Source organism: Kogia breviceps, chromosome 2 (genome assembly GCF_026419965.1).
Source record: "Kogia breviceps isolate mKogBre1 chromosome 2, mKogBre1 haplotype 1, whole genome shotgun sequence".
NCBI lineage: Eukaryota > Metazoa > Chordata > Mammalia > Artiodactyla > Physeteridae > Kogia > Kogia breviceps.
The window spans coordinates 150,048,411-150,063,731 of record NC_081311.1 but is presented as its reverse complement, the minus strand read 5'-3'; the positions used below and the strand labels follow the sequence as shown (position 1 = coordinate 150,063,731).

Here is a 15,321-nt window from a genome sequence, read left to right as displayed (position 1 = left end):
TATCTCAGAAACAATTACTCATAGGAAAGAAGAGCCTCATTTGATCATTTGATTTACATAGTCTTTCTGAAAGCTTTCCTGCTCAATTTCATCTAAAAGCCATATGACTTTCACCCGTTTTACCACTAAATGCAGCACACTGCTCATCATTTCCAGCTTCACTGCTTAGAATTTTTGTAGTTCCTCCTGTAATATCTTGTTCTCTCATGCAATCTATATGAACCTTTTTTTTTTGTGTGTGTGTGTGTGTGTGTGTGTGTGTGTGTGTGCGCGCGCTACATGGGCCTCTCACTGTTGTGGCCTCTCCTGTTGCAGAGCACAGGCTCCGGATGCACAGGCTCAGCAGCCATGGCTCACGGGCCCAGCCGCTCCGCGGCATGTGGGATCTTCCCGGACCGGGGCACGAACCCGCGTCCCCTGCATCGGCAGGCGGACTCTCAACCACTGCGCCACCAGGGAAGCCCCTATATGAACCTTTTTGAAGAAATAAATATAAAAATGTAACTTACTTTACCAATCTGTTCATGTTGAGGGGCTCCTCCAACTACTTCGGTAGTGTGTCGACTCCGAAAGTGACCGGCTCCAACTGAGTATCCTTCAAGAAAATGGAGACAAGTATGAGAATCATCATTTGCAATGGGTAAAATTCATTATCATAAATTCACTTATAGAATGGATCATAAATCCATTCATAATTAAATGAGACTGAATTCAAAATGACTACAGTGCATAGAGTTTTAAGAATATTTAGAATAGCAATATTCAAAATTGGTTATTATATGCTTTAAGCAATTATTAATCTGTGTGTTAATATGGCTTATATGTTTAAGTCTCAGAAACTAAAGACAGTACCTTTACATGTGGTTTGTTAGTCTCTGTATATTAGGACATGGTAATTTCTACAATTACAACAGAAATATTTTAGCGTATGTAAAATATAACATTTTGAACTTTAAGTAAAAAGAAAAAGTCTTCTTAAACTTCAACTTTCCTTGCCCTGAAACCTTCCTATCATGATAAAACTGTATGATTACACAAAGGGTAAAATATTCTTATTTTATCATGTGATAAAAGGCATAATACTAAGTTACGTTTTTCAAATAATGTTTCAAGATATCCTTCAACCATAAACAAGTAAATGCTGAACTGTAAATGAATTCCTTCCATTTAAAAATAAATTCCTTCTGTATGAATGGGGGGGATTCACTTCAAATGTGAACAGCCTATACTCAGAAATAATTACAATAAGAATGATAAAAATAATTATGCTCTGGGAAATATTCTAAGAACTTATGAGGCAAAGGTCAATGGACCGTTTTTAGACCCATATTCTTCATAATGTTACCCATTGTCTAGAATGCTGTCTTCAGTCCCACTGACTCTAAGTTGGTCCTTGAAGAAACTATACTTACTCATCCATTCATGATTAAATGAGTTAATTCATGTAGAGTGCTTACAAAAGTTCCTAGGAGATTACAGGCAGTCAATAGATGCCATCTTTATAATAACAAGTTGCCTGTATAAAGATATAAGCTTACAAGTGATTTACTGCAAAAGAGGAAGCTAAACCAGGAGTTCCAATCTAAGAATTATATATTGATGATAACAGTTACACATGTAAAATATTAAGTTAACTGAAGTTTCAGAGACTATATCCTTAAAAAGGGAGTTTCTGAAATGGCTTTTTAATTACTACTGGCCATTTTGATCTTTTGAAGATACAATTTCCCTTATTTATAATTACTAGTATCTGTAAGGCAGAGATAATTCGAGTTTGTCCATTTTTATAGTACCTAAATAACTTCCGAATTTCACTTGATTGTGTTTGTCTAAAAAAGCTTTGTATTTATTTGTAGTTATATTGTAGACGAAAAGAGAGCCGGTCCAATAGGACGATCCTGGAGCTCCCATCACAATTAAGTCCTGTAAGAAAAAAAAATTTATCATCATTTAAAAGTTTAATCTCACCACCCAAAACCTCCTTCAGATACATGCTTCAAGTAAATAGTGACAAAAATACATTTCTATAAATTTCTGAAATGTAAGCATTTTATGAGTTTAAAAACACATCAAAAAACCCAGAGAAGCTAGCTAATGAACCTAAAATGAGAATTTCAGAGAAGAAACGCTGAAACTCTCACTTCATGCTCATCAGTGGACTTTAAAATCAAAGGTAGAATCACTGAACACTAGAGTAAGCTTTGGGGAGAAAGGCAATGTGGTTTTCTATTAAAGTAAACCCTATCGGGGTAATTCATTAGTGCTCATTACAGAGATAATTGTGTGTTGCCAAAGAGTAAAAAATGGACTTAATTTATTTCAATTTGCAAAAAGCTAGTGAATAGGTTCCTTAATAATGTTAGCTTGGAAAAAAAACCAACTCAAATGAAATTGGGGAATATTTGATGATAAATGTAGGAATTTAGAAGAAAGGAAAGAGCAGACACTTGTCTGGTGAAATATGAAAAGTTTTCAGCAGTTAAAGCTATGTAACATTTCTAAATTTCCTAAACAATCCAAACTGAAAAAAAAAAAGGTCAATTTAAATATAAAGAAAGCAAGCATTATTATTTTTCCATACTAGGCAATATTTAAGGAAATTGTTAACCCAAGGCTTGATACAACCTGTCTACAAAGATTTAGAAAACATTCATAACTTCACAATGGGTTGTTGAGAGAAACTGGGAGATTTAGGAGTTGAGTACAATTGTGATCTTTCACTGTGTATGTGATAGTGTTAGAAAGAGGATAATAGAGTTTGGGACCATATCTCATTTAAGAGGATGTTATTAAGTTCTTAAATCTCCCAGTTCTCACACTTCTAATGAAAAGTGTTAACTCATACGCTTCCTCCTCCCCCAATTTAATAACTAAATATAACATACCTAGACATTTTCAATGCTTAAATTAACAAATAACTACAGCTACTTTTGATTTCTATTAAATTCTTCATAAAAGTAACCTGTTTTAGTATAGACTTTTAGTTGGTCTTGCGTGACACAGCCATCTAAATATTAATATTTTATCAATACATATGTCGAATATTGAGTGGTGAAAATTAAGTTCTATTACACTCAAATTTAAGAGACATATTATTTGGGTATTATACAATTTTTTCTTCAAAGCATAATATCAATCTTCTAAGTCAAATTAAAATTCTATATGTAAACATCCATAGCAGCTATTTTGGGACAATTACCTCTGTGTAAAAACTAGATATTCCAGCTTGACATGATGCAAAATTTTCTCCAAATTTTCTCACATAATCTAAAATAAAGTAGAAAAACAATTCACTATTTCATTTTAAAACACAAAATCTGTATAATTTTGTTTATTTATAAATCCTTATAAGTATACCTTTTAAGAGCTCTTTTACAGTATTATTTTAAAAAATAGTAAGTGGTAAAATTTAAGGTCACAAATCTCTCCCATGTTGATCTTCAAAATATCCTTGTGAAATAGCAATAGAAAAATCTACCCAGCCTCTTTTCCATGGGAAGAACATGTAGCATACACTCAAAAAGCTGTCAGGTGAGTATCTAAGCCAGAGGTAGGATTTGTGGCTTCTAGTTCAGGTTTCCATTTAAAATAGGCTGCCTAGATTTTTGAAAATAAGAGTCAAGATCTGCATGGAGATGGAGGGTCTCTTCTTACAAAGCCCGCATGAATGGTTGCTTTGTGAAACTTACTAGGGGCACAAAACTTGCTTTTCCTGAAGAACTGACATAAGTAAACCTCTATGAAGATACAGGACCACATCTTCGTTTTGGCTTTGCTAACCAGAAATGTTAAATAAATTGCTAAGTCATTTATAATGACCACTCCCTGTCATGCTTTTTCATTCCTTTTTATATCTTCTCTGGTCTTATATACATTTTTTTATTTAAAAAATATTACCATAATTTTAGGTGTCTTAGGTTTCTGCCATCATGGTTTTTTTTTCATAGAATGTGGCTAGGTATATGTTTATACATATATTTATTTATTTATATATTCGTACATACATATATATATATTTTTTGGGGGGGTTGCACATTGTCATCCATGGACATTGGATGTCCATGTACAAAGTCACCCAGAGAACACATGAGAAAATGTACAGGACTGAAATCTATACCCAGGGAGGCACCAGCATTTTGTGAAGGGACCAGCCAGCATCAGGACAAGAGTTGCAGAACATTAAGCAGTCAAATGCATCACTTCACACCAGCAGAACAGTCAGAAGTGGTTGCTGGGGCAATTAAAAGCCCCAGACATGGGGCCAGCTAGGTGGGGAGGGGTGCTGCAGTTGAGGGGTGTCTTTAGCTTGCATCTCTACTAGACTGTCCTTGGACAGGTTTCCTTCAGCCTATACAGCTAATTCCTATTGTCAAACATTTGCACACTTGATTTTAAAGGGAACCAAGTTCACAAGGGAAAAGGCCTCATCTGAACTGGAGATTATGACTCAGGCTGGTCAGGTTTGCATTATGGAGAGACTGCAAGACCCCAAATGACCATGAAGACCGCTACAGCCAGGGAGAGAGGCCTCTACTGTGAAATGTTTTAAAGCGTAAACCATAAACTATTATGAAAAAGAGGATAATAGCTAGAGTAAGTTTTACTGCAATTGAGAAGTTAAAATTCACCTTTTATCTTCTTGGCATTCAAAGGCAAATTAGGAATACAGATGATATAATCTTTTCTATTATATCAAATTCCAGGGAGGAAAGACTCCAATATTAATAAAACCAACTCAATTTGCATACTTGCTCCAAGTTTTGTCAAGTAATAGAAATTTCCCTTGGACACTGGGATAATCATTTTGGTTAGAAAAACTGGAACTTGGCATTCATATATATTTTATTCTTTCCAAAGACACATTGTCAGAATTTTAGTTCTGATGCAGTTATCATTTTTTCAATACTCTGTTGACATTTACCTCTAACTTTGCTCATTTCAGTTTATGTCCTAGCTCTGCATGCACTAACCATGACCTAAATTTTTTATGGGAAAGACCTTTCAAATTTAAGATATCAATCCCTTGCAATTTCAAGGAAAACAAGTAAATTTGAGGAAATAAAAAAGACAGTGAGTGGGAAAGATCTGCTTACATTTATACTTTGAATCTTTCTAAATCTTGTTGGAAGCTAAAGGCAAAGCAAGAAACGTAAACAATTTTCTTGCTTCTGATCATATTTTTCAATCTATTTCATGATTTTAAGTGTCCTGCACTTGCTGGGCATTAGACTCACTTATACTGAATAGAAAATATATTTAATGCTAAAGTGGGAATGCTAAACTAGATGCTAGAATTATTCAAATTAAATTGTAGAATTCCTAGTCCTGAAAACACAGTACATTTTTGAAAATTAAAGCAACTGCAATTGGGTAAAAAAGGAAATAATACTCTGAGTAGTTAAAGGAAACATAGCTATTTCAAAGATCCTCCCACCCCAAACCAAACATCCAAAACTGAAAACTGAAGAAAAAATTTTACAGGCATTCACTTATTTCTCTTGATTCAGTTAATATCAAAACCATGCCTTACCTTGATAGCACGGAGCTATTCTTTTACTCAGCTCTGTTCGTAAATCAGAGGGCATTCCATAGCAAACACCCGTGGGGAGCTTATTTTCATTCTTTATGTAAAATATATTTTTCCATCTATGCCCACAAGTCTGAATAAAACATAAAAGTAGACCACATGATGTGAAAGTCACACCCAGGGTATCTGATTTCACGATGTGATCAGTGGACTAATTTCAATAACCTACCACGATGGAGCCATTTTCTCCTGGCTGTCTGGAAAGCGTGACCCCCAACCATTGATTGTCTCTTTCCTCCAAACAAGTCTTTCCACAAGGTTCTCCATTAGGGCTACCTACAGCATTTGAAAATAATTTCATCAGTTATCTTGAAAACAATATTATTCTACAAGAGCAAACAAACACGCATGCTTATCCCCAGTGTTTTTTCCTTCAGCCCTCTGTGGAATGCCCCCTTTCCCTGCTTCCCTGTCGTCACACATTTGGTGCACATTGATGGGGTAACCGTCAGTTAATCTGTGCCAACACAATTGTTCTCTCACAGGTGATTTTTGTTTGTAGAAATGCCCTCTGACTGGTAACACCAAGAAGAGATGGCCTTGATATAGGAGATAGCTAATCAACATGACTAAGAGAGGGGAAACCAGTTTAAAACAACATTGGCTGTGCAAGTCCAACTGCATTGTGTAATACTTGGCAAAGAATGTCATCTTTGTTTTGATCATTTATCTAGCAATGTAAGCAACATTTTCAGAGTACTTTTTTTAAACATTTCTTGTACTGAGACATTAAGAATAGAAGTACTACGATATGGTCCTCGGCATTGAAGTCACAGTTTGTTGAAGCTGGAGGTGATGATTGAGCATGTGGAAGGCAGCTGTGTATAATTAACATACTAATAATGCCAGCATTTAAAACAAACTGCCCTATGGTTTACATTTAGTGGACTGTGACGTTTTCAACAAAGACAAAAAGACTTTGAAAAACTGGATTATTTTAGTAAAGGAAAAACTTCAATAGGCACTTTCACAAAGGCATGAATAGCCAGAAAGCCAAAAATAAAATATTACACACAGGCAATACTTCTAAACTGTACAAGAAAAAGTGATCATCCCAGTAATGTTTTTTCTTTGTTAAAGTGACTTATTTGCTTTGTAGCTGGGATCCTGTATTAAATGTGATTTCAAGTAAGTGATTTCGGGGGAGAATAAGATGCAGTATATTAAGATTCTTTTTGCTATTTCCACCCACTTCAATTGTTACATGACAGTTCCATTCCAAAGGCAGATAAATACATTTGCATCAATTTGACTGGATAGGGACATGGAACTTTTTTTTTTTTAAACTTAATTTTGGTACCAAGTTTTCATACATTGATAGGGACCACACACTAAATCATCAAGCACTTATAACCTTGACCCCTAGATAATGCTTCCTGGGCAAACTCAGAATACCTTCACAGATGAGGTTAGTATTAGAAAGTGAAATTATTTGCAGTAAGTCTCCTGGGTAAGAGAGATTTTAAGGAGTGTGGAAAAGTATTTGTGCATACATTTTATGAACATTTGTTCATTCTCTTAAAATGTTGTTCAGGACAAACCAACCCTTCAACACAGCTAAACTGAAGAAAGTTTCCTAGCCCCGTCTCTGGAGATTGATTTAGTTGGTCCAAGTGAGGCTCTGATTACCCCAGGCGATTCTCATGATCTGGAACATTGTTACGATGGTGTATGGATAATCTTTTTTTGGACAATTTTCTTGGAGAATAGTAATGTCAACTCCCACCTATTGGTAGTGCCCGCCAAGAACATGAGACAGAGGAATACGACTAAGGATCTGTCTGGAAAAAGAATGCTGGGGTTGATTAGCAATGTCTTCTTGGAATGGGAAGGGGATATTACTGCAGCCCAAACCTTGATCAAGGATGGTCCAGGTGGAAGCATAAGGTTTCTATATTCAAGTTAATAAAGAAAGGAAGGAATAAGGGAGAGGGAAGGGAAAGACAATTATATTGTAGTACTGAATGGGTAAGATCTAACACAGAAAGTTGTTACAGTGGCTACACAATGCCAACATAATTGAAAGAAAGTGAAAGAATGACAAATAAATTTTCATTGTCATGCAAATTTCAGTTTGACTTTTTACTAAAACTGCCAGTTGCTTTTTTTTTTTTTTTTTTTTACTAAGGTCAAAAATAGATGATAAATGGTAGATTCGTCTACCTGAAGCTGAAGTTATTATTTATCCCAATAGCTACTTCAACAAAGTATCTTCTCTGAAAATACCAAGGTCTTTCTAAAATTATAGTCAACACTCAGTTAACTAAGCAATTGTGCAGGAGGAAAATTAAGGACAGGAGAGGACAGAGTTCACAAATAACACATTATCTCTGTTGAAATGTGGTATATTTCATGGACAGTTTCATTAAGATTACGGCCAATATTTAGAAACAAATGTACTGTTCTAGAGATGCCACCCCAATGTTTAAAAACATATAATAGTATGTACGTAGTAAACATACAATAGTTTAGAACCAAAAACTACCATGTAAATTGCTGAAGAAAATGGTCCAAAAGTTCTTATGCACAAAAATTGTGAATTGTCATCTGTTTCTTAGCTGAGCTCTCTTATTTGTAGATTTTATTTTATTATTATTTATTTTTTTTTTTTTGCGGTACGCGGGCGTCTCACTGTTGTGGCCTCTCCCGCTGCGGAGCACAGGCTCCGGACGCGCAGGCTCAGCGGCCATGGCTCACGGGCCCAGACGCTCCGCGGCATGTGGGATCTTCCCAGACCAGGGCACGAACTCATGTCCCCTGCAACGGCAGGCGGACTCTCAACCACTGCGCCACCAGGGAAGCCCATTATTTGTAGATTTAAAAATGAAAACTAGAGAAACTCTTGTGTTATAAAACTGTTTTCTGTGTCCACAGATTATTCCCCATTGCATCCTTTCTGTTTTAGTTTTAGCCTCACCAGGTGACATCACAATGTCATCACTGCTCAGATTCTCACACTTAGAGTCACACACTTAGATAACTCTAGTAAGTGGACAGACATACAGACTCACGCTTATACAGGTTTCTTCTTTCCACTTCCTAATACCGCTTCTGCCACAGAGCAGCACCCAACAGCAAAGAGAATCCTGAGGTACTTTCAGCACTGGTTACAAGACAAAATCAGTTCAAAGAACAGCCTATGAATCCCCACTACTGATCTGGGTCTTCATTTCTAGCAGCTTTTCACCTTTACTTCTGTAATGCCTGCAGAATCTTGGCAGAGAGGTCAGCTCTTCACATCACCAACTTATGCTCAGGGCTCCTCCGGAGCTTTGCCTTAACTTCCTTGCTCTGGAGGCCATGCCTTTTCTCGTGGTTCTCAGCCCTGACTGGACATGAGGATCACCTGGGGTGATGGTGGGGAGGGGGGAAGTTTGGAACAAATACTGACACCTGGTCCCACTCCCAGAGGCTCTGATTTGATGTGCCTGGGTTGAGACCCAGACATCAGAATTTTTCAAACATCTCCCCAGTAACAGTAGTGTGCAGCTGGGCTTGTGAACAACTGCTCTGCAATGTACATGGTTATGCTACTTCCTGTGTTATATCTGAAAGGAACTACTCCATTTAGAAAACAGTAGTAATACCTTTTTGCTCTCCTTGGCTTCACCTAAATATTGTAATAGGATATCAAATATTAAGCCAATTTTCTTCACGTGGAAATACAGTATTTCTAATTTGGTCAGAAATGAAGATTATTAGAACTGTCATGAGAAAGCTAATTCTCATGAATTTCCCTGACAGAACACCATAAATAAATGCAGATTATCTTTACATTTTATCCAAATGTCATGCTGAAATGATTTATAATCTGGTTTTCAATTCAGCTCATACATTACTGATCTAAACTCAGAAAATCAAATCAGCTTCATAATTGAAAAAAGTACTTTACATGGTTCAACATAAAAGAGGTCAGCAGAAATTAACATGTGATAATTTTCCATGCTTTTACATAACTAGAATGACTAATTCTTAGCACAGTTGAATGCATTTTCCCAGTAGAGATTAAAAATATAAAGCACATAAAAACTGTACGCCTTATTCTAAAAATTAAGCCCATCCTTCTCTTTCCTTTTTTTTCTCTTTCGATTTTCACTTGGGAAAGAAAATATAAAGATGTATGCTTACTATTCAGTTTTTATTTCCACTTATTGATTTTGTTTCAGTGCATACATGAGTATATAAATGTGAATAAGCAGTAATTTTGATAGATGGATACAAAGGATGTTAGTACAAAGCCAATTAGGTACATTCTTTACCACTTCCCCCCCTTTGTCCTTTTTGCTCTTATTCACATCATCTGTTTTAGTGCCATTTTTTCCAAGTGCCAAAATGTGACAGGACTATGGAAGACTAGATATTTGCTCTTGATTGTCATCTCCATGGGGGCAGACTGAATATTTTGTTGACTGTGGCATTCCCACAGCACAGAACAGGGCCTTACATGCAGTAGGCAGGAACAAAATATTTGCTGAGGGATGGAATTCTGAAACCTCTTATACCGCCACAAAATCCTCTACTAGAGGATACTACTACAAAATTTTCACCAAACTCTCAGGTATCTAAGCTTTGGAGAGGTCTTCTTCCTTCTCTATTATTCTCTCCTACTTCCAAAATATTAGTCCCTTAAGTTTTAAGACAGTAACAGATGGTCTGAAGGAAAACAGCGTTTGCAGGTTTAAAGAGTTTACAAAGTGCGATATGTGAGTAGAATGATTTAGGACTGAGAATTAGCTGAGCCTCCAGGAAGTACCTGTCTCAGAGGGGTTCTGCAAGGATTTTTGAGGACTAAATGAGGTATATGTGAAGGGCTCGGGCTAGAGCCTGGCAGAGAAAGCAAGAACACATTAGCTGATGTTGACGTTATTATATTAAGGATTAAGTTAAAGATACGATTAAGCTGCACATATGTCATAGTATATATCCTCCTCCATAACATATTTGTGGCTTATCAATGTCAGCGAGCCCTTACCATACACATTAACTCATTTATTTCTCACAGTAGCACAGAGGACAGCGTTATCAATCCCATTTTACAGGTGAGGAAACAGAATCTTAAAGAAGTAAAGTGATTTGCCCAAATCCATGGGGCTGGTAAATAGAAAAGATTAGAATCAAAAATCAAAACCTTTTAGAATGAAATACTGCCATTTGCAGCAATATGGATGGACCTAGAGATTATCATACTAAGTAAAGTAAGCCAGACAGAGAAAGACAAATATCATATGATATCACTTATATGTGGAATCTAAAATATGATATAAATGAACTTTTTACAAAACAGAAACAGACTCACAGACACAGAAAACAAACTCATGGTTACCAAAGGGGAAAGGGCCGGGAGGGATAAATTAGGAGTTTGGGATCAGCAGATACAAAATACTACATATAAAATAAATAACAAGGTCCTACTGTATAGCACAGGGAATTATACTCAATATCTTGTAATAAACCGTAATGGAAAAGAATTTTTTTAAAAAGGAAATCAAAAGTTTTTAGAAATTGAAGATCTAAAAGTAGTTACTTTCCACAAATCTGGAGTATATACAATAGAACTGTACATATATTTCAGACATATGAATTATCTGGATAAATTTTACTTTCTAAACCTTCTTTTTCAGCTGAAAGTGTGTAAAATATCACAAGTCTGCCCACAGACTATACAGTCAACTTTCTACTGTTCACAAAAAATGTTACTTACTTGGTCCCTATCTTACCTTGACCTTTTCCTCAACTGAGATCAGTTCTCAGTATTTTGGCATTTCTACTGAGGAAGGACCAAGGGGAAAGACCAGACTCAAAGGTCTTCTTTCTGTAAACTTTTGACAGCTTGAGTGACACACTTTGTGGGTAGGGGAGCCTGGGACTTCTGGATGCAATGACAAGTTTGGTTTATCTGCTTGCGTCACTGGGCTGTGGCTTCATCAGTTCAGACATGTGATTGGGGCTCTCAGACTGGCCTTCTGGCTACAAAGACAACACATGCATTTATCTGATCTTTCAAAAGATGTGACATCATTTTCAAGTTTCAGAAAAAGAGTGAAAGACCTTACTTCCACCAATTACTTTTTTTTTTAACGTGAAGCTCTATTCCACTGAAAGATGAGTCCTGTATTTTCAAACTCTTCCACTAGAAATTTTTCTGAAATAATCCTGAAAAATAAATGACCCTTGTTCTATTCTATATTCTATAAAGATTCTATAAAGACTCTATGAAGATTCTATGTTCATTCATGCAAGATATCGTTATTTGTAGAAGCAATAATTACCGAGTGAAAATAATCATACAATTCCTTCATTTGCCAAGATTCAGAATATAGAAAAAATATATGGGATTAAAAGCAAACAAACCAATTCAAATATGACCAGATTACAAGGCTTACCACTGGAGGGTTTTACAGAAATGTGTGCCTGTGCATATAAGACTGCCTGGCACCTAGTAGGTGTTCATGAAATGGTAAATGCTTCCCCAGGGTACCCACACTGCGTTGATGTGGACACACCAGCAGAGGGAGCTCACAATGCTGTGAGGTTGGATCAGCAGCCTTCCTTCAGCTCTTTAAGCCAAATGGCCCCTTGTTTTTGTTTCTTATCAGACACTAATTAGTATTAAATTCATTATATTATTTTTATTATATTAAACTGTGTACTTTTCCCACACATCTAATAAAATGTGGTGGAGATGTTTCTGAAAGGTAACAGTGATGTTCATGAATTTAACAGCAATAACAATAACTTGGAGTAATGAAAAGTGAAATACCCAAGTTTTTCAGGAGATATGCGACATGAAAGAACTAAACTTCCAAGACCATTTCCTCCAAGTCATCCAGGGGCAAACAAGAGTCAAAATATCAAATTAAACATCAAAATTAGAAACCATTCTCCAAGGTGTTTTTTTCTGGAAAAATATGTTGAAGTGTCATATTCTCCGACTTCCTAATAAAAATCTGATAATGGTTGATAATCATGCTCAATTTATGTGAGAAACAGCTCCTATAATCACAGGCCTGAAAAAGCCAGCTCTTTAAGTCCTCTATTTCATATTATTTTAATTACATTTTTTATTTAATAATTGTATTTATTTTACTGTGTTGTATTTAGGAAGAGAGTTCCACACAGAGGTGAACAAGTTCTGGCAGCAGAGGCAAGCTTGATGGTTGCAATTTTATGAATCTGAGTTGATCCTGAGACATCACTAGACTTCAGAACCCTAGAAAACCATCCTGCTTGTGAGCTTGAACCTAAGATCGGGGTTTCCTCCAGGTGCCTTAGGCCCAAACTTCTTTAAATTCCTACAGAAAACCTATACAAGTATTTTTACTAAGTACAGCAGAAAAATGTACAGCAACGGATATATTTGCTGTGCATAATTTAAAGAAGGAATGTTTTCTTACAATAATTATACAATTATTTATATTATAAATAACACATTATATGCTTTCCATGTGCCAGGCACACTTTTTTTTTTTCCCGGTACGCTGGCCTCTCACTGCTGCGGCCCCTCCCGCCACGGAGCACAGGCTCCGAACGCGCAGGCTCAGCGGCCATGGCTCACGACCCCAGCCGCTCCGCGGCATGTGGGATCTTCCCGGACTGGGGCATGAACCCACGTCCCCTGAATCGGCAGGCGGACTCTCAACCACTGCGCCACCAGGGAAGCCCCAGGCACACTTTTAATACATGTAAACATGTATATTAAGTCATTTAATTTTCGTTATATCCCTATGAGGCAGGTATTATTATCATTATGCCAATTTCACAGATGGAGAAGCTGAAACAAAGGGAGATTAAGCATCTTGCCCAAAATCACACTGCTTGTAAGGGGGGAAGGAAGGATTCAAACCCATATTGTCATCCACCACTCTACACCACTTTACAATGATTTGCTATTAGTACTTTTCACTGTTAATCAGGGAATGAATCCCAAGTATCAACATTATTAATAATCTTATTTTATTTCTATAATAACTTATTATATAACATTAACTTCCAACATTAGAAAATAAGGAAAGACAATTCTCTACTTCCATGGTTTTCAACTAATCTCTTAGACTTAAGCATTCATTTGAAAAAGTATCACTAATATATAGATACCATTTTGAGTGTCTTTGAAATAAGAATAATGCAAAAATGTAAACAGAAAAATAACTCCAGGGAAACCTGCCCTCACTTAATGCTCAGTGGTCAATACTGAAGTTCTGAGCCTGGTTTTGGAATTCACAGGGTAGGATGGAGGAGGAGGTCAGGCTAATAACGAGGCTTAAAAATATGTGAGAGGGCTTCCCTGGTGGTGCAGTGGTTGGGGGTCCGCCTGCCGATGCAGGGTGCACGGGTTCGTGCCCCGGTCCGGGAGGATCCCACGTGCCGCGGAGCGGCTGGGCCCGTGGGCCATGGCCGCCGGGCCTGCACGTCCGGAGCCTGTGCTCCGCAGCGGGGGAGGCCGCAGCGGTGAGGGGCCTGCGTGCCACAAAAAAAAAAAAAAAAAAAAAAATATGTGAGAAAAGTAAAAATTAGTCAGGGAGTCCATGGCATCATTCTGTACCAATCAATGTAGTATCAGACTGAGATGAGGGGTTACCAATAACAGAGGACATCTTTTCATTCAAAGTTTAAACTGTGGGATAAGATGTTGCAGAGACAATGATTTGCAGACAAAATAATGATATTCTAATAAATACTAGAAAATGGTCACAAGAAACCAGAGAATAGCACTGGGGTGAGGTGGACCTAGAAAGATTTCACGGAGGGTAGATGTTGACAAGAGACTTCTACAAAGGGTATCATTTTAAAAGGACATGTCTAATCCACTTCACAAAATATTTCCTGCAAAAGAGATTTGAGGGGCTTCCCTGGTGGCGCAGTGGTTGAGAGTCCGCCTGCAGAGGCAGGGGACACGGGTTCGTGCCCCAGTCTGGGAAGATCCCACATACCGTGGAGCGGCTGGGCCCGTGAGCCATGGCCGCTGAGCCTGCGCGTCCGGAGCCTCTGCTCCGCAAAGGGAGAGGCCACAGCGGTGAGAGGCCCGCGTACCATAAAAAAAAAAAAAAAAAAAAAAAAAAAAAGAGAGAGAGAAATTTGATAACTAAATCTATACTCTTAGTACTTCTGAACATATTCATTGAGAATTACAGTATTTCATATAAATTATATGAAAAAAGATTTCAAATCATTAAAAAAAAATTCTTGGGGATAAACTGAGAGCATCAGAACCAACACACTGCATTACTGAGCACAGTTCTGTCACTTGCAAGTCCACGTCCATATTTAATTTGATATCTCCAGCTCTTCCTAAAATTAAAATCCCCTTGTTTTAAAGTCAGTCAGTTCCAAGCTTCCTCTCTCAGGAGTGTGTATTCTTTTTTTTTTTTTTTTTTTTTTTTTTTTGCGGTACGCAGGCCTCTCACCGTTGTGGCCTCTCCCGTTGCGGAGCACAGGCTCCGGACGCGCAGGCTCAGCGGCCACGGCTCACGGGCCCGGCCGCTCCGCGACATGTGGGATCTTCCCAGACTGGGGCACGAACCCGTGTCCCCTGCATCGGCAGGTGGACTCTCAACCACTGCGCCACCAGGGAAGCCCAGAAGTGTGTATTCTTTAGATTGCCTGGTATGAGTAGGCAGAGTCTGGAACCCAAGGCTGGCCTAGACCTCTTGGAACAATATTGAAATATACAGCAAACCCCAGAAGATTCCACCCAAATCTGAGAAATGCACCCATCCATTTCACATTCACTGAGA

At 37.5% G+C, this 15,321-nt stretch overlaps 1 protein-coding gene across 1 annotated transcript in view; it reads right to left on the bottom strand.

The window, feature by feature from the left end:
* The window catches only part of ITGA4 (integrin subunit alpha 4), an 80,700-nt gene that overhangs the window by 55,541 nt on the left and 9,838 nt on the right, over positions 1–15,321 (bottom strand). The window contains exons 3-7 of the mRNA XM_059051958.2: positions 5,757–5,863; positions 5,531–5,660; positions 3,200–3,267; positions 1,794–1,923; positions 510–595 (exon numbers count right to left, since the gene is read on the bottom strand). Coding sequence (XP_058907941.1) covers positions 510–595; positions 1,794–1,923; positions 3,200–3,267; positions 5,531–5,660; positions 5,757–5,863 — 521 coding nt within the window. The remainder of the gene's footprint in view (positions 1–509; positions 596–1,793; positions 1,924–3,199; positions 3,268–5,530; positions 5,661–5,756; positions 5,864–15,321) is intronic.